The sequence below is a fragment of the Zalophus californianus genome, chromosome 2 (assembly GCF_009762305.2).
Source record: "Zalophus californianus isolate mZalCal1 chromosome 2, mZalCal1.pri.v2, whole genome shotgun sequence".
Taxonomy (NCBI): Eukaryota; Metazoa; Chordata; class Mammalia; order Carnivora; family Otariidae; genus Zalophus; species Zalophus californianus.
The window spans coordinates 158,804,408-158,828,742 of NC_045596.1; the positions used below are offsets into that span (position 1 = coordinate 158,804,408).

Below are 24,335 nucleotides of genomic sequence, written 5' to 3' on the forward strand. Positions count from 1 at the left end.
TATTTTGTTGAGGATTTCTGCATCTTCTATGTTCATGAGAGATACTGGTCTGTGGCTTTACTGTAATGCCTTTATCTGATTTTGGTGTGAAGTGGTATCTCATTGTGATTTTGATTCCCATTTCCTAATTATTAATTATATTAAGTTCTTTTCATGTGTTCTTTTTTTTTTTTTAGGGGGAAGGGGCAGAGAGGAAAAATCTTGAGTAGGTTCCATGCCTAGCACACAACCCAATGCGGGACTCAATCTCACAACCCTGAGATCATGACCTGAGCCAAAATCAAGAGTCAGACCCAAGTTAAGCAGCTGAGCCACCCAGGCGCCCCTCATGTGTTTCTTATCTATTTGTATATGCTCTCTGGAGAAACGTCTAATCAAATGTTCCCTGCTTTTAAATTGGGTAATTTGTCTCTCTGTTGTTGAGCTGTAAGAGTTCTTTGTATGTTCTGGAAAGTAGACCCTTACCAGATATATCAGATGAATGATTCTGTCCCATTCCATGGTTTGTCTTTTTACTTTGATGGTGTCCTTTGAAGTAAAAAAGATTTAATTTTGATGAAGTCCAATCTGTGGTCATAAAGATTTACATCTTATGTTATCATCCAGAATTTTAAAGTTTTAGTTCCTACATTTGGGTGCTTGATCCTTTGGAGTTAACTTTTGTACCTTGTGTGCGGCAAGGATCCAACTTCATTCTTTTACATGTGGATATCCATTAGGCCCTGCATCATTTCTTGAAAAGACCATTCTTTCCACCCCTGAATGGCAACCTTGTGAAAAATTAGTTTACCACAGGTCCACGGGTCTTCCAATCTCCAATCCATGAACAAGTGATGTATTTCCTTTTATTTACATTTTCTTCAATTTCTTTCAAGACATTCTGCACTTTCCAGTATGCGCCTTGCCCTTCTCGTTAAAATTTTTCCGTTTCATTTTTGATCACTGCTAGTGTACAGAAGTACAACTGATTAATGTATATTAATCTTATATCCTCAATCTGGCTGAACTAATTTATTAGCTGTAATAGTTTGTGTGTGTGATCTTTAAGGTTTCCTATATGTAAGTTATCATCTAGAAAGATGTTTAGTTTTCTTTATTTCCCATCTAGATGTCTGCTGCAACTTTCTTGTGATATTTTTGTTTGCTTTAGTATCATGGTATTAGCCTCATAGTCTGAATTGGGAAGTGGTCCCTCCTTTCCAATTTGATGGAAGAATTTATGAAAAATTGGTGTTAATTCCTCTTTAAATGTTTGGTATAACCAAAAAGATTCAGTGGTTTGTGTCTTTCTTGGGGTCTGTCCATTTCATTTAATCTATTTTCGTGGGATACAGCTGTTTAGAGTATGTTTTATAATCCTTTTTTCCCGTTTGGTCAGTACTGAGGTCTCTTTTTTCATTCTTGATTTTAGTAATCTTATTCTATATTTCATGGGTGTTTTAGCTAAAGGTTTGTCAATTTTGTTGATCTTTTCAAATAACCAACTTTTGGTTTCATTGATTTTTTCTATTGTTTTTCAATTCTCCATTTATTTATGCTCTAATCTCTATTATTTCCTTGCTTTAAATTTGCTCTTCTTTTCCTTATTTCTCAAGGTGGAAACTGGGTTGTTTTGAGATCTTCATTTTTAATATAGGTGTTTACAGCTGTAAATTGCCCTCCAAGCACTGTTTACCTACATCCACAAATTTTGGTATGTTGCATCTTTGTTTTTATTTATTTCAAAGTATTTTCTAACTTACCTTTTAATCTCTTCTTTGATGCTTTGGTTATTCATGAGTATTTATGAATTTCCTGAATTTATCTCTCATTAAAATTTCTAATTTCATTCCATTGTGGTTTGAGAACATATTTTATATGATTTTAATCCTTCTAAATTTATTTGGTCTTGTTTTACATCCCAACAAAGTGGTCTATCTTGAGATAATGTGCCATATACATTTGAGAAGAATATGTATTCTGTTGGTGGAGTGTTCTATAGATACCTGTTATGTTTAGCTGGATCATAGTGCTGCTCAAGTATTCTGTTTCCTTGTTAATCTTATTTCTAATTGTTTCATCCATTATTCAAAGTGGAGTTTTGAAGTCTCCAACTATTACTGTTGAATTTTCTATTTCTGCCTTTAATTATGTCAGTTTTAGTTTCATGTATTTTGAGGGGTCTATTTGGGGTTAGGTTCACATATATTTATATTTTAGGTCTTCCTCATGGAGTGACACTTTTGCCATTATAAAATGTCCTTCCTTGTCTCTAGTAACAATTGTTATCTTAAAGTCATTCTGTCTGATAGTATAGCCACTCCAACTCTGTTTTGGTTACTATTTGTATATAATCTTGTTCTATCCTTTTACTTTCAACCCACTGTGTCTTTGACACTAAAATGTGTCTCTTGCAGAAATTATAACCATGTATTTTTCACTTAATCCATTCTCTAATTTCTACCTTTTGAATGGGATGTTTAGTTCATTTACAATTAAGGCAATTACTAATACGGTAAGATTTACATGTGCCATTTCACTGTTTTACACATGCTTTATATCTTTTTTTGTCCCTCTATTCTTCCACAAATGCCTTACTTTCTATTAAATACATATTTTCTAGTTACCATTTTAATTTCCTGTTGTTCCCTTTGTTATATTTTTCAGAGTTTTTTTTAAAGATTTTACTTATTAGAGAGAGAGAGAGAGAAAATGAGCACAAGCAGGGGGAGGGGCAGAGGGAGAGGGAGAAGCAGGCTTCCCGCCGAGCAGGGAGCCTGATGTGAGACTTGATCCCAGGACCCTGAGATCATAACCTAAGCTGAAGGTAGACACTTATCCAACTGAGCCACCCAGGTGCCCCTCAGAGTTCTTTTCTTAGTGTTTTCCTGGGAAATTACAACATATTAACTTGGAACAATGTCATTTGGTTAATTAATATAAAGTTACTTTCAGTAATATTAAAAACTTTATCTATGACTTCATTCCCTCCCCTCTCCTTTGTGCCTTTATTGTCACACCCATTCAATCTTTACACATTGTAGGCACATCTACTCAGATTAACATCTACTGCTTTATGAAGTTGTTTCTTAAATCAGGGAGTACAAAAAAAGTGACAAAAATACATTTTTGCTCTCATATTTATCTGTATGGTTACCTTTTCTGGTGCTACTTATTTCTTCATACGGACACAAATTACTATCTAGTGTTACTTCATTTCCACATAAACGACTCCCTTTAGTATTTCTCATAGGACAGGTGTCAGTGATAAATTCTTCCAGTTTTTACCTGAAAAGGTCTTAATTTCTCCTTCATTTTTTTGATTAGATTACTCACATTTTATTTTTGTTTATTCCTCTTTTCTTATTTTTTAAATTTAAATTCAATTAATATATAGTGTATTAATTAGTTTCAGAGGTAGAGTTCAGTGATTCATTCTCCTTCATTTTAAAAAAAATTGACATATATCGCATACCATAAAATTCTCCATTTCAAAGTGTATAATTCAGTGATTTTTAATATATTCACCAAGCTATGCCCTAATCCTGTAATATTTTCATCACCCCAAAAGAACCCTGCACTCATTAGCACTTACTCCCCATTCTTGTCCACATCCCCACTCTCTGGAAACTAGTCATCTCTTTTCAGTCTTTATGATTTGCCTATTCTGGATAGTTCACTGAAATGGAAGAATATAAAATATAGCTTTTTTATATCTAGCTGCTTTCACTCAGCTTAATATTGTCAAGATGTCTCTCCTTTTTAAACAGTTTTTCTGGATACTGAATTCTTATTCAACCTTTTTCTTTCATTATTTTGAATATGTCCTCCCACTGCCTTCTGGCCTCCATGATTTCTGATGAGAGATCAGGTCTTAATCTTACTGAAGATGCCTTGAACATAGTAAGTTGCTTTCTCCTGGTGCTTTCAAAATGCTCTCTTTGTCTTTCAGTAGTTTTACTGTGACATGTCTAGGTGTGGGTATCTTCGAGTTTTTACTACTTAGTATTCATTTGGCTTTCATCGAATTTGAGAATTTGGGGCTATTGTTCCTTCCAATGTTCTTTCTTCTCCATTTTCTCTCTTTACTCCCCTTCTGAGAATCACGTTATGTTTATGTTGATATGATTAATGATGTGCCACAGATCTCTGAGTCTCTATTCATTTTCTACATTCCTTTTTCTTCCTTTTCCTCACACTGGATAATCTCAACTGACCTATCTTCAAGATTGCTGGTTATTTCTTCTGCCTAGTCAAATCTGATATTAATCTCCTCCAGTGAAATTTTCATTTATTTTACAACTCCAGAATTTCTCTATGGTTCCTAAAATTTTTTAAAACATCTTTTTATTAAGATATAATTCACATACCATATAATTCACCCACTTAAAGTGTAAAATTCAATGATTTTAAGTATATTCATAAATATGTACAACACATTTAGTATATTCACAGATACCAACTTTCCATCCTCTCCCCACCTCATCCCTAAGCGAACACTGGTCTACCTTCTGTCTCTCTAGATTTCCCTCTCCTACACATTTTTTATAGGATCTGTGGTCTTCTGTGACTGGCTTCTTTCACATGGTGTAACATTTTCAAGATTCAAGTATTGCATGCTATTTGTCTCAGCTGTTCCACATTCTTTTTTCTTTCTTCTTTTAAAAAAAATTTCTATTGTCTTATTTTCTCTTATCTTGATAGTTATATACTCTTTTATTATTTAGTATCTAATCTAGAAATTATACCAACATAGATCTTTAGCAAATCGAAGTGTAATATATATTATTACTTTCATCTTTTACTCAACAATTCAAGGAACTAACAGCATTAGAATTTCATTTACTTCTTCCTAATATATGTACTATTGTCATTAATTTGAAATTTATACACACACATGAATATATATCCATTAGGAATTATATTATTTTAGATGGTATGTATCCATTCAAATTTATCCCATATTTGCCATTTTTATTCCTGAAATCACTATGTTTCTCTTTAGGATAATTTGCCTTCAGGTGATGAATGCCATTTAGTGTCTTCCTTCAATGCGAGTTTGCCAGTGACAAAGTCTGTCAACTTTTTGTTTGCCATGGAATATCTTTATTTCACCTTATTAGAAGTTGTATTTCATGGATACTAGATTCTACATTGGCAGTTCTTTTCTTTTCTCTTTTAAAGACTTTATTTTTTTAAGTAATCTCTGCACCCAATATGGGGCTCAAACTCACAACCCTGAGATTAAGAGTCCCATTCTCCACTGACTGAGCCAGCCAGACGCCCCTTTAAGCACTTTGTAGCTATTATTTTATTACCTGTGCTTACACTTTTTCTTTTGACAAGTTAGCTATTAGTCCATTTGTTGCTCTTTTAAGGTAACGTTTCTTTTATTTTCCTTTGACTGATCTTAAGGTGTGGTGTGTGTGTGTTCAACAGTTTTATTATAATGTACACCTAAGTATACTTATCTTTTTATATATCCTACTTAGGATTTTTCAGATTATCTTGTATCTGTGCTCACTTTTGGAATATTCTTTACCATTGTCTTTTCAGATATTTCTTCTGTTCTATACCCTCTTTAAATTCCTTCTGGGCCAATTATGCATATATTTTATTTTAACCCCGTATCTCCCATGTCTTTGTATCTCAATGCTTCAGTTTTTTATCTCTTTCAGTTGACTTTTTCCTTCCTCAACTAAGTCTAAACTACTGTTACCCATTTTTATGCACAGAGTTATGTTTCCCCAGAATTTGTATGTTGAAGTCCTAACCCCTAGTAACCCAGAATGGGACTGTAATTGGAGATAGAGCTTTTAAAAAAGAGGTTATCAAGTTGAAATGAGGTCACCAGGGTAGGGTCTAATTAAATATGAATGTGTCTTTTTTCCCCCCGTTTTTTATTGTTATGTTAATCACCATACATTACATCATTAGTTTTTGATGTCATGTTCCATGATTGTTTGTGCATAACACCCAGTGCTCCAGGCAGAATGTGCCCTCTTTTGAATGTGTCTTTTTAAGAAGAGGATATTAGGACACATGAAGACCATGTGACAGAGAAAAGACAGTCATCTACAAGACAAGAAGAAAGGCCTCAGGAGAACCCAGCCCTGCCAACACCAAAATCTTGGACTTCCCGTCCTCCAGAACTGTGAAGAAATAAATCTTTGCTGTTTAAGCCACCTGGTCTAAGGTATGTTGTTATGGCAGTCCTAGCAACCTAATAACCCATCCACTGAGTATTTAATTTTGGTTGGCATAAATATCAGTTCAAGAAATTCCAACTTTTTCCTCATAGCACCCAATTTTTTGCTAAAATTCTTAATGTTGTCTTTTATCTCTTTAAACACATTAACTGTAGCTATTTTTTTTTTAGAGGGGGGTAGAGAGAGATGTGGGCAGAGAGGGAGAGAGAGAATCTTAACTAGGCTCCAACCAGCACAGAGCCTGATGCAGGGCTTGATCTCACAACCATGAGATCATGACCTGAGCTGAAATCAAGAGTCGGATGCTTAAGTGACTAAGCCACCTAGGTGCCCCAAGTGTAGCAATTTTAAAAAGTGTCTGATTACTCAATTATCCGAATCCTATGTGGATCAGAATCAATTATCTGTTTTTTTGTTTTTGTTTTTAGTCACTTCATTTTCTCTCCTTGTTATTAGTTATTATTTGGTTGGTAGGCATTGTGGAAACATTTTGATGCCTAAGATAATGTTACCTTTCTTCAGAGGATTTGTATTTGCTCTGGCAAGTGAGTAGTGAAACTAGCAGTCAAGTTCACCTAAATTCATATTCAGGGACTGACATGATTCAGAGTCAGTCTACCTATAGTTCTTTACTCCTAGCCTTTTAGGTTCACAACCCAGAGAGGGAAGTATACTCAGGACCACCACTGATTTAGGGGCCCTGGCCTCCTGTTTTTGATCCTTAGAGACAAATGTGCTAAAGTTTTTCAACATTTTAGCTGCTGCTTTCAGAATTAGCATATGCCCCTAGAGTTTCTGTCCTTTTATATCTTGGCTTTCTTATTCTTTTTTCTTCATTAAGTCTTCAATTAAACACAAGTAGATTTTATATATACACGTGTGTATATATATATATATATATATATATATATATGCATATATGTATGTCCTTGTGTATATGTATATGCACATATGTGTATGTATGTAACTATACCCATACACACACATATGTGTAGACATGTACGTGTATGTATATATAATATACATATATTCCTTTCTAAAAGTTGTATGCCAAACATATCATTTATAAATAGTGTTAATAGAAATGAGGTTAAGCCTGGAATGATGTTTTAATACAGAGAAGATTTAAGTTTGTTTCTTCCAGGAGTCTGGGGTATTAGCACTATGAGAAACTTGGGAACATTAGCATTCTGGGTCATTGTATCTGATTTCAGGAATAGAATAATTCAAAGATGAACCGTAGTTTGCTCTAAGGATTTATATACCACTGACTCACCCTTATTCCTACAGTGTAGCTCTTTAGGGCACCAAACCAAAATGTTGGAGGTTTCCTAGTGTCATCTAAACTTAGTGAGTTCTAGGGGTGCCTGGGTGGCTGAGTCGTTAAGCATCTGCCTTCGGCTCAGGTCATGATCCCAGGGTCCTGGGATAGAGCCCTGCATCGGGCTCTCTGCTCAGCGGGAAGCCTGCTTCGCCCTCTCCCACTCCCCCTGCCTGTGTTCCCTCTCTCGCTGTGCCTGTGTCAAATAAATAAAATCTTAAAAATACATAAATAAATAAACTTAGTGAGTTCTAGACTCTAATCACTGTCCACCTGGAATACTGCAAGACTGTCAAAAGTACTCTTCAGGGAACTGAATGGGAAAGAAAGGACCTTGAAAAAATCTGCTCCTCCATAAAAGCAAAAATGGTCAAAATCAAACTTTCTGGAATTGTGGATACTAACCAGAGGTTTGCAACAATCTGAGGAGCATTTACTCAATAAAACCAGCTGAATCTCACAAGCTTTACGGTGTTTTAACTTGCTCTACTCACATCCCCCTTTCTCTGCAGTAGCTGTCACATTTGTAGCCTCAACTACTATGGTAATTGTGAAAATAATGTAGCAGTCACTGGAGGAGGCAGAACACGTTCAAGACATTTAAAGAAATATCTGTTCAGTCATTAACTGATCACTAAGCTAACCAAGGGGAAATTTTCAATGCTACACACAATCTAGATTACAGAGATTATAGAATCAGGCCAGAAAAGCCATCAAAGAATAACAATAACAATTCCTAGGAGTGGAGATTTAATTTGCAGAGCTGCCACATTATATTAAAAATGTCTCATTTTCAACAAAAAATTATAAGACACGTCAAGAAAGAATAAAATATGGCCCATTCACATGAAAAAAAAAGTAGTCAATAGAAACTGCCTGGGATAAATCCAGTTGATGACTTTACTGGAGAAGGACTTTAAGCCAGTATTTTAAATACTGTTCAAAGAAGTAAAGAAAACTACATCTAAAGACCTTAAGTATAGGAAATCTCTCACCAAAAAGACCATCAATAAAGAGACAAGTTATAAGCAAGAACCAAAAAGAAATTTTGGAGTTAGAAAGTATAATAACTGAAAAAACAAATTCCACTAGATGGGCTCAACAGCAGATCGGATCAGGCAGAAGAAATCCATGAACTAGGAGATAGGTCCACTGAGATTATCCAGTATGAGAAAGAGGAAGGAAAAAGAAGAAAAATGAATGGAGCCTCTGAGACAGTAAGATGCCATCAAAAATACCAAACACAAATAACTGGAGTCTCAGTATCTCAATAGTACTGACAGGTGAGAGAGAAAGGGTCAAAAAGACTATCTGAAGAAATAGTGGACCCCAAATTACCAAAGTTGGTGAAAAATTCAACTGAACATCCGAGAAGCCTAAGGAATACAAAGTAGGATAAACTCAAATTTGATCTGCAACATCAGCTATTTTCTGGGTCTTCAGCCTGCTGGCCCACTCTGAAGATTTTGGACTTGCCAGCCTCCATAAATTATGTGAGCCAATTCCCTAAATAAATCTCTCTCTGCGTGCACACACACACAAACAGTCCTGATTCTATCTCTCTAGAGAACCCTAATATAGAATTAGCACACAAAAAGAGGAAGAGACTATAACTATATAAGAACAAAGTTTTTGTACATTACTGAAATTAATTTGTATTACTGTAAATAAGATTTTTATAAATTAATAAGCAGAAAATGCATTTGATAAAATCCAACACCTTTCAACATAAAAATGCTCATCACCTGTCAGAAAAAAAGAAAGAAAGAAAAATGCTCATTAAATTAGGAATAGAAGAAAACTTCCTTTTTTTTTTAAAGATTTTATTTATTTATTTGAGAGAGAGAGAGAATGAGAGAGAGCACGAGAGGGAAGAGGGTCAGAGGGAGAAGCAGACTCCCTGCTGAGCAGGGAGCCTGATGTGGGACTCGATCCTGGGACTCCAGGATCATGACCTGAGCCGAAGGCAGTCGCTTAACCAACTGAGCCACCCAGGCGCCCAGAAGAAAACTTCCTTAACATGAGAAAGCAAGTTTATGGAAAACTCACAGCTACCATACTCAAAACAATAACTTAAAATTATTCCCCTACAAACATCAGGAATAAAATAGGGTGCCTGTTTTCACCATTGCTATCAATGTTGTACTGGAAATTCCAACCAGAGCAGCTGTGCAAGAAAAAGAAAGAAAAGACATCCAAATTGGAGAGGCGCCTGGGTGGCTCAGCTAGTTAAGCATGTGATTCTTGGTTTTGGCTCAGGTCATGATCTCAGGGTCGTGGGATGGAGCCCTGCACTGAGCTCTGTGCTCAGCTTGGAGTCTGCTTGGGATTCTTCCCCTTTTCCTCTCTCTACCCCCTCTGCCCCTCCCCCTGCTCACATAGGTGTTCTCTCTCTCTCTCTCTCTCTCTCTCTCAAATAAATAAATAAATAAAATCTTTGTATCCAAATTGGAAAGAAAGAATTATAACTATCTCTATTTGGAGATGACCTGATTCCATAAATAGAAAATTCCAAGAGTTTTTGAAAAAAGAAAAAGCCCTAAACCTAATAAATTAAAAAAAGTGGTAAGGTTAAAGATTAATACATAAAAACCAGCTATGTTTCTGTACACCAGCAATGGACAATTAAAAAATGAAATTAAGAGAATTACATTTACAATAGCATCTAAAACAATAAAATTCCTAGGAATAAATTTAATCAGGGAGGTAAAATACTTGTACATGGAAACTATACAATTAATTTATAATTTTAGCAATTTAATTGCTGAAAGCAATTAAAGAAGACCTAAATAAATAGAAAAAATATCCTGTCTATATATTATATGCCTAAATATTATTAAGATGGCAACACTTGCAAAGCAATCTACAAATTCAGTGCAATCCTTATCAAAATTCCAATGGCTTTTTTCTTTCAGAAATGGAAATTTCATATGAAATTCTAAGGGACCCTGAACAGCTAAAACAATATTCGAAAAAGAAAACAAACCTGGAAGACTCACACTTTCAGATTTCAAAACTAACTAAAAAGAAATAGTAATCAAAACAGTCTTGTACTGACATTAGAATGACAAACACACATGGACAAAAGAAAAACAGATAACCGGACTTCATAAAAATTTTAAATTTTTATGCATCAAATTAATATTATCAAGAAAGTGAAAACATTCTACAGAATGGGACAAGATATTTGCAAATCATTTATCAGACAAGCATTCTGTATCCAAAATATGTAAAAAAAACTTTACAATTCAACAACAACAAGACACATAATTCAATTAAAAAAAGGGGAAAAGATCTGAAAGGACTTCTTCAAAGAAGATATACAAATGGACAAGCACATGAAAAGATGTTCAACGTTGTTGGTTATTAAGGAAATGCAAGTTAAAACCACGATGAGATACCACTTCACAGTAGCTATAATTAAAAATGGAAAACAAAGTATTAGCAAGGATTGGGGAAATTGGAACCTCTGTACATTGCTGGTAGGAATGAAAATGGTGTAGCCACTGTGGGAAAGTTTGCTGGTTTCTCAAAAAGTTAAACACAGAATTACCTTATGGCCCATCAATTTCTCCTAGGTATATACCCAAAAGAAATGCAAATAGGTACTCAAATGAATACATAGGCATATTCACAGCAGTATTCACAATAGTTAAAAGGTAGGAACAAGTCCAAATGTCCATCAATAATGGATGGATAAACACACACTGGAATATTACTCATCCATAAAAAAGACCAAAGTAGTGATATATGCTACAACTTGCATGAACCCTAAAAACATGCTCAACAAAAGAAGCCATACACAAAAGGCCACATATTTTATGATTACTTCTATATAATGCATCCCAAATCAGTAAATCCATAGAGACAGAAAAGCAGAGTAGACATTACCAGTAAGTAGAGCAAAGGGTGAATGGGGAATAATTATCTCCTTCCAGAATCAAAAAGAGGTTGGAACTAGCAAGCAGATATTTTGGTGTGCTTGCTTGAGGTGACACCTGGGTCCATGAAATGGACATTGGAGGCTGCAGCATTGCAGAAATGGACTGAATCTAGACATTTCTCTTGCACCCTCTGAAGTGCAAAATGCCAACAAGAATTGTTCTGACAAGAGGAGATACAGAGAATGCAGATGGCTCTGGGGTAGATTCCCTGAGGGGAAAGCCCTGCACACAGGTGGCAAGTTAGACTGACCCCGGTAGCTCCAGGAGGCAAGAAATAGTTCCTGACATAAACAGACATCTATTGTGGACTGGGCTATGCATACCTGCTGGTAGACATAAATGCTCAAAATACTAAAAAAAAAAAAAAGGTCTAAAACAGAAGATACTGCACCAATTTGGACAACTCACATTTCCTTGTGACAAAGGAACACATTTTCATCCTCAGAGCAACAGTTTGACAGAGAATAGAATGGACAATTGAAACTTTTTTTTGTCTAAAATGGAGGGAATAAAGGCATGAAGGGTTGACTTGCATGCTTTCGTGAGTGTGTACTGACACTCAACATGAGCAGGGCCCATAGGATGTCTCTCAGACCTTTCTGTGGGGGATCCAGAGAAGAGGGGGTGGAGGAAGATGCTAGTATAACAATACGTTTTTTTGTTTTTCCCATGTGACCTCAACACTCTTTTTTCCTACTGGTTCTCAGACCAGAGCTGCAACTGCAGGTGCCAGGACTGGGATGAACTGTGTATCCGTTCACTAGGGCTGCCATTAACAAAGTACCACTAACTGAGTGGCTTCGACAGCAGATATGTATTGTTTCACAGGGCTGGAGGCTAGAAGTCTGAGATCTGGGTGTTGGCAGGGTTGGTTCCTCCTGAGGGCTATGAGGGATAATCTGTTCCATGACTCCCTCCTAGCTTCTGGTGGCCTCAGGTGTTCCTTGGCTTGTAGCCGGCAATCTCCCTGTGTCTTCACATCGTCTTTCCTCTACGTGTATATCTGCCTCTGTGTTCAAATCTCCTCCTTTCATAAGGACACAGTCATACTGGATTAGGGCACCCTCTAATGACCTCATCTTAACTCCATCATCCACAAAGGCCCCATTTCCAAATATAGTCACATTCACTAGTGCTGAGGGTTAGAATGTCAATACCTTTTTGTGTTTGTGTGGGGGATATAATTCAATCTATAACAATCTCTAAGCAAAAAACTGTATATTTTTAAACCTTTATGATGAAATTCCTAAGGGCCTGATGGGGTAGATCGTGCTTTCACCCCTCTAGCAAAACTGAGGTTCACAGGAAATGTAGCTAAACCACCTAGTGGGCAAGAGAGCTCACTAATTCTGTACCTGTGTAGCCCTTCCCTATATGAATGGGAGTGGACTAAGGTGGAAGCACCTGCCAGACCAGCATTGCTATCAGCAACCTACACCAGCATAGGGGCCAAACCTAACATTCCTTCCAAAGGTAGAAAGGTTAGGGTATGAATGGAGGGAAGGAAGAATGGTAGCTGAGGATAAAGGAATGAATCAATGGTTATGCAATGAGGGAAATCTAATATTACATTCATTGGTATCTCAAAACAGGCTTAGAACAAGAGATAATATTATTGCCTGTAGCTCAAGTGTACCCCACGCCTGAAGAAGTAGAGCCATGTTGCTGAGACTATTCTTGCTTTTAGAACCTGACAATGTCAAATGAAAGCCTGCAAACTTAAGTGGCATAGCTCTGGGAGATATTTTGGTCATGTAGTATGACAATGAACTGGAGTAATTACTCATGACTGAGTGGAACTCTAGTAATGCCTCAGCATCCGTTGACTCATATTTCAGGTTATATTTACTACCATACTGCAATGTGATGGGACACTAACCTTGTTGGTTAAGAATCAGTTATATTACTTAAACAAGTCTTCTAATAATACTGATGTTGACAGTCAAACATATTGGGAAATTGGGTTAATGCTTCTTCAGGATGTAATACTGATGGAAGAATGAATGGCCTGAAAAAGAACTGGATTAGTTAACCACCAGCTAAAATCTACACTCAAGAGTTCTGCACAAATTTATTGTAAGGAACAAACAGTGGCAAATGGAGGGGGAAAATGTAATTAAATTAGTACAAACATGAAAATGTATGTAACAGCTTTATAGAGCAGACCCATTATTTAAATCTATCCCATCCCCACACTGGCTCCTCCAAATATTAGGCATATTCATAATGAGACTACTGGACAAATGGAATGCAGTGAAAGTGATACTGCATGACTTTCAAGGCTACGGTATAAAGGCAACATGATTTCCACCTGGCTCTAGTTTCTTGGAATGCTCACACCTTGAACCGTGTGCCACTATGCTGTGAGGAAGCCCAAAGTAGCTCATGTGGAAAGACCACATGAAGAGGCACCAGAGCCCACTGCACCCTGCTCAACTTCTTGACTCCTTGACTTCAGAATCATAAATGCTCGGGCGCCTGGGTGGCTCAGTCGTTAAGCGTCTGCCTTCGGCTCAGGTCATGATCCCAGGGTCCTGGGATCGAGTCCCACATCCGGCTCCCTGCTCCGCGGGAAGCCTGCTTCTCCCTCTCCTACTCCCCCTGCTTGTGTTCCTGCTCTTGCTATGTCTCTCTCTGTCAAATAAATAAATAAAATTAAAAAAAAAAAAGAATCATAAATGCTCACTGCATGTCACTAAGTTTTAGGGTAAATTTGTTACACGTCCATCAAGAACCAAGCAGTGCTCAAGTAATTCACAACCCAGAGAAAGATAAATAAGGATACCACTAACTAATACAAGGCAAAATGTAATAGCCACTACACAGAATATAAACAAGGGGCCTTGGAAAAAATTAATAAACAAACAAGGGGTCTGGGAAGAGGAAGGAACATAAATAAGTCTAAGGGAATGGAGCAGTAGGGGGAAAACGGAAAAGGCTTCAAAGAAGCAATCTTTGAAAAGGTAGGGCCTACAGAAGAGCTTGAAGGGAAAAAATAGCATCAACAAGAAAAAGGAAGGTGTGGTAGGACTTGGTGACAAAAGAGCATATATATAGGTCTCCTTAGACAAAATTCAACTTTTTTTTTACATGATCTCAAATACTGAAAGAATATTAAGCTAATTGAAGGACAGTGTAGGAAACATTAATCTAAAAAAAATAAGGTGGAGTTCTAGTGACTGACTGTAATCATATGAAATTATTAAATTTTTGCTGCTAATCTCTATGCAAAGGGCTAACTCTGACCCTAAGAAATGAAAGCCACTTATCAGCACTTCCTTTGATGTACTGGCCAAGGTAAAACCCAATACTTTGCTTGCTCATTGTGCCAGACCCAGTATCAGCTTAATGACAGCAATTCTCCATGGTTAGCATTCCTGGGAGTTCCAGGGGTGATTTATAGGGAGGTCTTTGTCTTGAACCAAAATGAAAAGTGCTTAATAATAGCCATAAAAAGCTGAGTAAATTCATAAGCTTCTTTAATTGGTGAAATTTACCCCCCACTTCCCTGATAAGGGCATGAAGATTATGTCTACAGGTATCAGGCTGACAACCTGGGAATAATCATTACTTACCGAACAAAATCAAAGATTTATCTCTTGTACAAGTAGAAGCCTGAAAGCAGTCCCTCTGAGCTGCCTGTTCAGCAATGACTAACTTTTCAATCTGTTTAGGAGACACCTTCAATTTGGGACCCCTCCCGCTAAATCAGAGTTCCTCCTAAAGTGGTCAGATAGGCAGTCCTTAAAAACCCTGAAACTTTAAGATTTCTGTTCTGGGGCGCCTGTGCGGCTCAGTCGGTAAACATCTGCCTCTGACTCAGGTCATGATCCTGGGGTCCTGCTCAGCAGGTGACCTGCTTCTCCCTCTGCCTATCACTCCCCCTGCTTGTGCTCGTGAGCTCTCTCTAATAAATAAATAAAATCTTCAAAAAATAAAATAAAACAAAATTTCTGTTCTCCTCACCTCATAAAACTTTTTTAAGGAGCCCACCAGGCACAGCTTCAGGCTATCCACAATCTCCTGATGAGGCATCTGGAATACCACTCGTGAGTACCACTTTGTGAGAGTGCTGGGGAAGAGGGGGTGAGAGAGAGAAGACAGAAAGATGAAGACACACTCGCAGAGGGAGGCCCACGGTCTGAATGTTATTACACACAGGCCCCTCTACGCAAATACAAGTACCTACTAAATGCATTTATCCTACAGGTAAAAACACATGGCGGTATGGGAAAAGATACACATATATATGGGGAAAGACACACATATATATGCGCCACACATAGAATGTAAAAATAAAGGCATAATTGTGGTATTTGCTACAAAACTGCTTCCAAATGAAAAAATTTAACCACCTAGTCAACAGAAAACTAGTTAAATAGTGCTCTAGCATACAACAAATTCCATGCAGCAGTTGAGAAGAATTGGTTGAGATTTATTTGTATGGATATGAGATAATATCAGCAATATACAATTTAAGTACATAAAACAAGCTAAGGAATAGTATACATAGTAATATGCCACTTTGTATACATACATACACCACCTATACGTGTTACTATGTGCATAAATGAGGATCTAAAAGTTTGATCTAAAATCAAACCTTTGGTGGTAGTTAATAAAAGATTGCCCATGAGGAAGTTTCACTTTCTAAATTTCTGCAGGTATCTGCATGAGCATGTCTTGTTTTTACAATCAGAACAAACAAAAAAATCCCTCATTCCTGGGGGGGGGGAACCACTTAAGACACAGCCTCCATTCTGAAGAAGATTACACCACAGCCAGGGGAACAAATTTACAGATCTGACATGTCTGGTAAATAAGACTGAATAAACTAATAGGAAGATAAAGCAGGAAAAAGTTTAGTATACTTTTGTAGAGTACACTTTTACCATAATACAAAATATTCAAAAAGTATTTGCTGGATTTATAGTAAGATTAGGCATCAAAATGAGATAACCAAACAAAATGGCACTATGAGTAGTACTTACAGATTGATGCTCGCAACGAAGCCAACCACAGAGCGCATGCCTCGGCTAGGATCATGGTAAACATCCATCCCAATCACCATTAATTGTTTCTGGGTTAGAAAACAAACAAACAAAAAACCCAAAACAAGCAATCCAACACCCCATCTTTTTGTTATCTGCACCCCAAAAGCAACATATGAAAATAAGTTCTGGGAAAGGAAGAGAAAGACTGACATTAACTTGACATTTTTTTCAACACTATGAACAAGTCCGAGATCTAGAACAGGAGCAGCACACTTCTTCTGTAAAGGACTAACCAGTAAATAACGTTGGGCTCTGTAAGCCACACAGTCTCTGCAGGAACTATTCAGTTATAGCACAAGAGCAGCTGTAGGTAGTCTGTAAAGAAGTATGGCTGTATGCCCATAAAACTCCATTTAAAGACACAGAAAATGGAATTTCATATAATTTTCATGTGTCAGGAAATATTCGTCTTATTTTGATTGGTTTCCACTATTTAAAGTTATAAAAACCATTCTTAGCACGTGGGCTATACAAAATCACGCTATGAACCATTTAGACCACTAAGCATGGAGAATAAAGATAACTCTGAGGAAAACCAGGAAAACAACTAGGTAGGAGTCTCTGGAGAGCTAAATTGAACGAAGATACATCTCAGCATCACTCACCAGAGGAATATCCACTCCCCAGAGCTCACCACCCAATTTACAATTAATCTGAAGTAAAATTTTCTGGGCCACACTCCGAAGCCTGGTCGGCTGACCAATGGTTCGGACATTGATGACCTATAACAAAGGGGCATGGGGAAAGAGGACACTATCAGTCTGTCAGACGATGTAAACAAGCCTGAAGTAAACACTACATTTGTTTAAGAAACCCCAGTCAGCAGATAATATACTTTGCCTGACTAGTTCTAATTCTAGGATTTTTAGGCAGGCATGCACACACACATACACACACCCCACAAACACAAATCAAAACAAAACGAAAAAAACAACCAAAAAACAAAAACTTTCAAAAGAATCTCATACAGAGTAATTTTTTTTTTTTAAACCTACTTAGGAAAAACAGCTTCCCCCTTTCAGAGTGAAGCCTATCCTCTCAGAACCCAGTCATGTGAAACCACCCACCACCCACTGAACCAGCAAGAGTAACTCATTTGAGAACATGAAGGCAGCATTTACAAAGAGCATCTGCTTTTAACCAGGTTACTCTAATAAGGGGAATGTTCCACCAGAAAGATTACACATGATGGCTTCTAATAGTTACTGCAGTCTTTCAGAACACCTGTATGCCTCTTTTCAAAGCCTCAAGGGAGGCTCTAGTTTCCATCTGTGCCTCCTGCCCAGCTCCCACTCACCTGTGAGGGTACAGGAGCTTGCACACAGCACAGCTTTTTAATGGCCCCATAGAGATCGTCACGTGTGCCCATGATGATGCAAACAACCATCTGTATCTTCCCCTTGAGGAGATAAAGTACATATAAATCAGGCTTTGGAACTCTCAGGGGACCATGATGGGGCTCCAGTTGGGGGCAGTCTAAGAGCCTGCAAAGTCATGGGACCTTTAAGGCAGAGGGGGATTGAAACAATGAGGGTAGGCATTCCAACCCCAAATAGGTCTTTGAACCGTTGTTGGGTTCAGGGCTTCCTTGCACAGATACGGAATATGATACTGTAAATTATCTAGAGCTGGTCCTGACTACCTGACGTCTTTGAGACTTAAGATGCCTGGAAAAGGCAGGCTTGAAAATTTGCAAGGGTTACTTAGTTGCTGCTTTCAATTCCCTATAATGCTTTTTACCACTCTCTTCAGTAAACTAAGTACCTTATTACATTCATACCACAAAACTGAGGAAACATGAAATATGATACCACAAGAAAGCATTCAGAGCCAAACACAAACAAATGAAGCTATTGCCAAATCCGTAAGTGGCTCTTCCTAACTCTCTGGTTAGGAGATAGAATGATATTGCCAGCAGAGTATCTCATATAAGCATCCTTGACCCCTCACTGTTTAATTAAGAGTTCCAACATTGGAAACATAGGATCTTTCAAAGTCTGAATAAAGAAAAGTAGCACTCAACTGAAATGAAGGTGCCAATTCTTTATGCCAGAAACAGATATTAATGGTAAGTCAATAGTATATTATTCCAAATCAAGATTAGTGTTAGATTACGATCTCTCCGAGGGACACCTGGGTGGCTCAGTCAGTTAAGCGTCTGCCTTTGGCTCAGGTCATGATCCCAGGGTCCTGGAATCAAGTCCTGGAATCAAGTCCCACATCTGGCTCCCTGCTCAGCAGGGAGCCTGCTTCTCCCTCTGCCTGCCACTCTCCCTGCTTGTGCTTGCATGCGCTCTCTCTCTCTGACAAATAAATAAAATCTTAAAAAAAAAAAAAAGACCTGAGAACACACATTCTAGTTATCACATCAAAGAACTTCCAAAGTCATGGAGAACACAGGCTGCACACTGGCAGCCTATGGGCTGGACCTATCAAACACATGAAGCTTTTTAGTCCCTATAGTAACTTACATGTGTTGTTGTTGTTGTTTATTAACACTTTTTAAATTTTATTATTATTATTATTATTATTTTTAAGTAGGCTCCATGCCCAACATGGGGCCTGAACTCATGACCCTGAGATCAAGAGATTGAGCCAGCCAGGTACCCGCCTTTTTTAATTAACATTTAAACATAAGGAGGGGAACATACACACAAATCCAGATCTTTTGCTTCTACTGAAAAAGAAATAAATTAAAAATTAATTTGATAATGCTGTGCTTCTGTCTGCAGTCATAGGGCTTACTCTCTTTAGTTCACTATAGCCCCCTCCTAGCCCAGTTCACTTGTTTGTGTTATTCACCTGGCTCCCGCAGACATTCTGAGTTTGTGACCCCTAACAAATAATAAAACAGCATGCCCTAAAGACGACAGAGACAAGACCAATATGAGTTAAGTTTGGTAAACACGATGAATGAACCTCATATCCATGCTGCATGAGAACTGATAGCAGTACACCCTCCTAAAGAGAACGTGGCAAGTGGTGAGATGGGGGAGCTGATGTACTACACGGGGTTATTCTTTTGAAAGCAGAGCAGAATTATCAATGATCAGGCCTAGGGGGAGGCCACGGCAGACTACAAGCCTGGGAAACCAGGAAGAAATTACAAAGAGAGAATACGAGGGTGCTGTTGTGGGTGATAACCCAGAGTTGGGGATCAGAGAGATCCCAAGATAATCTCATTCTAGCACTGATCTCACAAGAAAGGACTCTTCAAGTCAAAGACTAGTTACTTCCGAAAACTTTTCCTCTGCTTTTGTTCCCTCCTTAAGCTTCTTCCTGTGTTTTGTGTACAAACAGGTAAGAACTGCAGGCCTGAACTACTGAGTTACGAGTGCTATGACCTGCTCACCTCCAGTGGTCCTGATTGGCTGTCAGGACCGAGCCAATGGTCCAGGTGCCATGTTCATCGCCAGAGCAATTCAAATCTTAAGCCAGACCAGACTGTGACAGCTCAGTACAGAACTGTGCAAAATGGCACCGGGCCCAGAAAGTTGTTTTAGGAGCACAACATGTTCTATATAGATAAGAAACTAAAGTTAAGTCAGCTATTCTGTCAATTATGTGAAAAAAGAACCTAAGAGTGAGGCTGCCCACACAGAATGAGAGAAGCAGAATTAACCGAAGAGCATAAAGATTACTTACACTTAGCTCAGTATTCATGTGTACATGAGTAACACACAAGTTTCTGGGCATCATAAACAGCAGACTGATGACCAAGATAATTTAAGATCAAGTATTCAAGTATTTTAAAACAGGCATCCTATAAATATACTCAAATTAATTTATTACCTCAACTCCTAGCATGGATTGAATGGTTCTGACATAGGTTTCTATTCGATCATCCTTTAGTTCAACCCAGGCCGGTGGGCTCATGTGCATACCAATGGGGCCAGCTATCTTCTCCAACATGTTAACCAGTTCTCGGGCCTGATCCATTGCTCTCTTTGGGTAAAACAGTGCCCAGAAATGCATGGGGACCTAGGAATAACCACAAGCTATTTTTAGCACTTCCCACAACTTAGACACTCTGAAGTCACACCCAGGAGGTATTATTCTAGAGAACAAATTGCTTATAACTCTGCTTGAGTCCTTTCTGATCTAATTCCTGTAATTAACACAAATATATGTGATAAGTAAACTGGGGGACACTTTCACAGTGGAATACTATGCAGCAATGAGAATGAAAGACCTACAACCATATCTAACAACATGGATGAAACCCACCAATGCAAGGCTGAAGAAATTAAGCCAGACATAAAAGAATATATACCATATGGTTTCATGTATACATCAAATACAAAAACCAACTGAAATGAATCTGTGCTGTTAAAAGTCAGGATAGTGACTACTCATATAGTTTGTAAGTGAGAGGTAGGTAGTAACAAGGAGCTGGAGGGATGGCTTCTGGGGCACTGATAAAGTTCTCTTTCTTAACCCTTGGTGTGGATTACATAGATTTATGAACCTTTGAAAATTCATCAAACTTACAATTGTAAGTATACTTTTTCTTTAAACATATTTCAGTAAAAAGCTTTAGAAACAGATGTGAGTACTTTATGCATGGCCAAAAAGATGAGGTTAGCCAAAAACATCTAAAAATAATTATATACCATTTTGTTCTTTAGTTCCTTTGGTGGAGGCTGTTTTAATTATACTCCTTTCATGGATAAGAACATCTTTCAGGAACCCCCAGGGAAAAGCGGGGGAAGATAAAAGGGAGAGTGGGTAATAGGCTGGCACTATATGAATTACCATAGCAATCTATCTCCTTTTCCTAAGTTTATGGCCAACCAAAGTGCTTATTTCTAACAACTCATCAGTTTGCTCTATTTGGAGGACCCCAGCTTAATAGATAATTCAGGATGGGAATTCAGTTGGTAGTCTCCCTCAAAAAGAAGACACTGAATCATTCCTGCTTCTTAATTTCCATACTTATAGGAATACTGGTCCTCTCTTCACCACCTCAAAAGTCACTTACAGTCAAGATGGAAAGGTCTCTGGTTACTTCCTTAATCCAGTTTAGTTCCTGAGATGTGATAAATGAAGTATTTCTTAAGTTAATTCTTTCCATTGGCAGAACACGTCCTTCAATCTAAACACAAAACAAAGTACCCATGACATGAGCCATCTGCAAACACTACTGATACTGTTCTCTCTCAGGCCTGGTCAACTCCACTATGTAAACCTGTCCCTGTAATAACTTCCGAGAATGGCACAGAAATGAAACTGCTAGCAGTGAGTGAGTCTAGGCCAATAAAACTCTGGACAAATACAGGTAAAATTTTTATAGACATGGCTCTTCAATTATTGAAGCTTCTAACATGGTCTCCCAAGAAAGGGATTAGAAAGCATTGCCTCTTTAGAAGTAGAGAATGCATGTAAAATAACTATAATTTCAAGATAAATAGGAAAATAATTTTTTAAAAATATTTTAAGGGACAAATTGAAAGAAAATTAAAAGCAAAATTTCTTAATAAGGCTGAACATAAACTACTACACTTTAAAAAGAAAAACAGGAAGGAAAGACATAAATATAATGAAAGAACAAATTAAAGTTAGGAATAAGTCAATCAAATCTAAATATCCAAAAATAAGAAGATAATTAAGCTGATGATATAACAACATGATGGACTATTCTGTAATCATTAAAACTACTTTCTAACGAATATGATTCTGTTTTAAAAAAATAGTAATGTATGCATAATAAAAACTTAATGAGTCTATACTTAGTGGTGATTATCTCTGGGGATGCGTATTTTTACTACGATCTCTACCACTTGCTTATTTAAAAATAACAAATACTGGGGCTCCTGGGTGGCTCAGTCGGTTAAGTGCGCAACTCTTGATTTTGGCTCAGGTCATGATCTCGGGGTTGTGAGATGGAGCCCTATGTCAGGTTCTGTGCTCAGCGGGCGGTCTGCTTGAGATTCTCTCCCTCTCCCTTCTTCCTCTCCCCATGCTCTTGCACAGGAACTCATGTGCGCTCTCTCTCTCGCTCTTGCTCTCTCAAATAAATCAATCTTTAGAAAAATACTTTATAACCAAAAAAAACATTTAATGAGTTTATTAACATAAATAACAATAGCAAGAGTAAGGAATCAAACTCATGATGTGAAAGTAAAAAATTTTTGAACTTTTCTAGAAGGCAACTGGCAATATGTAATACAAGCACTAAAAACATAAATGTCCCCTGACCTAATAATTCCACTTCCATAAATCTATGAAAATAAACAACATTACAAAGACTTAGTTACAAGGCTGTTTACTGAGTAACTACTTCTTTTTTAAGATTTTATTTATTTATTTGGCAGAGAGAGAGAGCGAGCGAGACAGCAAGCGCACACATGGGAAAGCAGCATGCAAAGGGATAAACAGGCTCCCCGCTGAGCAGGGAGCCCGATGCAGGATCATGACCCGAGCCGAAGGAAGATGCTTAATGACTGAGCCACCCAGGTGCCCCTGAATAACTATTTCTAATTTAAAAATATTAAATTCAATTTTAATGTAAAAGAATAGAAAATTGTTTAAACTATCTAGCAGCCATTAAAATGTTTAGAAAAATATTAAATGACATGGAAAAACATTCTAAGTATACGGAGGGAAAAAAGGAAACTGAATACATGCCGTGCGTGAGTATGCATAAGCACACAAGCATGCACATGTACACACACACACACAAACCCACTGAAGGGTATATACCAAAATGTTAACAGTTTATTCTCAAATAGAAAGATGAACTTCTTTCTTCTTTGGCTTATATTTTCTACATTTTCAAATTAATAGTTAATAACCCAAAAACATGTTCAAAATACAATATTAAATGAAAAAGAAGATGTAAAACTATATACGATATAATCACAGCTTTGTAAAAAAAAAAGATTTATTTTCACAGAAAAATGTGGAGGAAGGATATACATTGAAGTATCTTTGATACATATCTAAAATAAAACACTGAGGGATGCCTGGGTGGCTCAGTGGGTTAAGAGTCTGCCTTTAGCTCAGGTCATGATCCCAGGGTCCTAGGATCAAGTCCCACATCAGGCTCCTTGCTCAGCAGGGAGCCTGCTTCTCCCTCTCCCTCTGCCTGCTGCTCCCCCTGCTTGTACTTTCTTTCTATCTCTGACAAATAAAGAAAATCTTTAAAAAAAAATAAAATAAATCACTGAGATATCATCTTTGGATGATAAAATTACTCATGTTTTTATTTCTTTCTTTACTTTTTGTGAGGTTTCAACAGTTTCCTTATTGACTATCCATTACTTTTATTTAAAAAAATTTTTTTTAACAAGGAGTCAATTCAGAGAAGAGAATTAGAGAAAAGATAGAATTAATTATTTTGGTATAACCTCAAAAGAAAGGTGAAAAGTAATAGTAGCTAATGTTTATTTAGCACTTGCTATGTGTCACATATTATGCTGAAGATGTTACCATTTACATTCTTATAATTCAATCATTATCCTCATTTTACAGATAAAAATACTAAGAGATGCTAGGCAATTTGCTCAAAGTAACTAAGATGGCAAGCGGTAAAACTGAGATTCAAAGCCAAATAAGTGGACATAGAAGGCCAAGGACTCCACACCATCTCACACTGCCTCTGCCCTATGGATCATGCTGCACAAAATACAACAGAGCAGACGCAGGCAAGATGCAGGCAGAAAGGGCCATAAGAAAATCAGATGGTGTAAATCCAAAACTCTCTATGCCTATGGAAAGAATGACAACAGTATATTCAAAGAATCACAAGTTATTTATTGGGAAAGAAAAAAACTTGGGGAAAAGAAAGGACATACAGAACCTTAAGAATTATCTGGATTGGAAAACT

The 24,335-nt window shown here is 37.4% G+C and overlaps 1 protein-coding gene across 5 annotated transcripts in view; it reads right to left on the reverse strand.

Moving 5' to 3' along the window:
* Window positions 1-24,335, reverse strand: part of PIWIL2 (piwi like RNA-mediated gene silencing 2) — a 75,847-nt gene that overhangs the window by 24,061 nt on the left and 27,451 nt on the right. For 4 of the 5 annotated variants that reach the window (XM_027600759.1, XM_027600760.1, XM_027600758.1 and 1 more), the window contains 6 exons: window positions 21,489-21,602; window positions 20,300-20,488; window positions 17,805-17,906; window positions 17,113-17,229; window positions 16,445-16,533; window positions 15,420-15,525 (listed from right to left, as the gene is read on the reverse strand). In XM_027600759.1, coding sequence (XP_027456560.1) covers window positions 15,420-15,525; window positions 16,445-16,533; window positions 17,113-17,229; window positions 17,805-17,906; window positions 20,300-20,488; window positions 21,489-21,602 — 717 coding nt within the window. The remainder of the gene's footprint in view (window positions 1-15,419; window positions 15,526-16,444; window positions 16,534-17,112; window positions 17,230-17,804; window positions 17,907-20,299; window positions 20,489-21,488; window positions 21,603-24,335) is intronic. The other variant, XM_027600761.1, reaches the window with a different exon arrangement.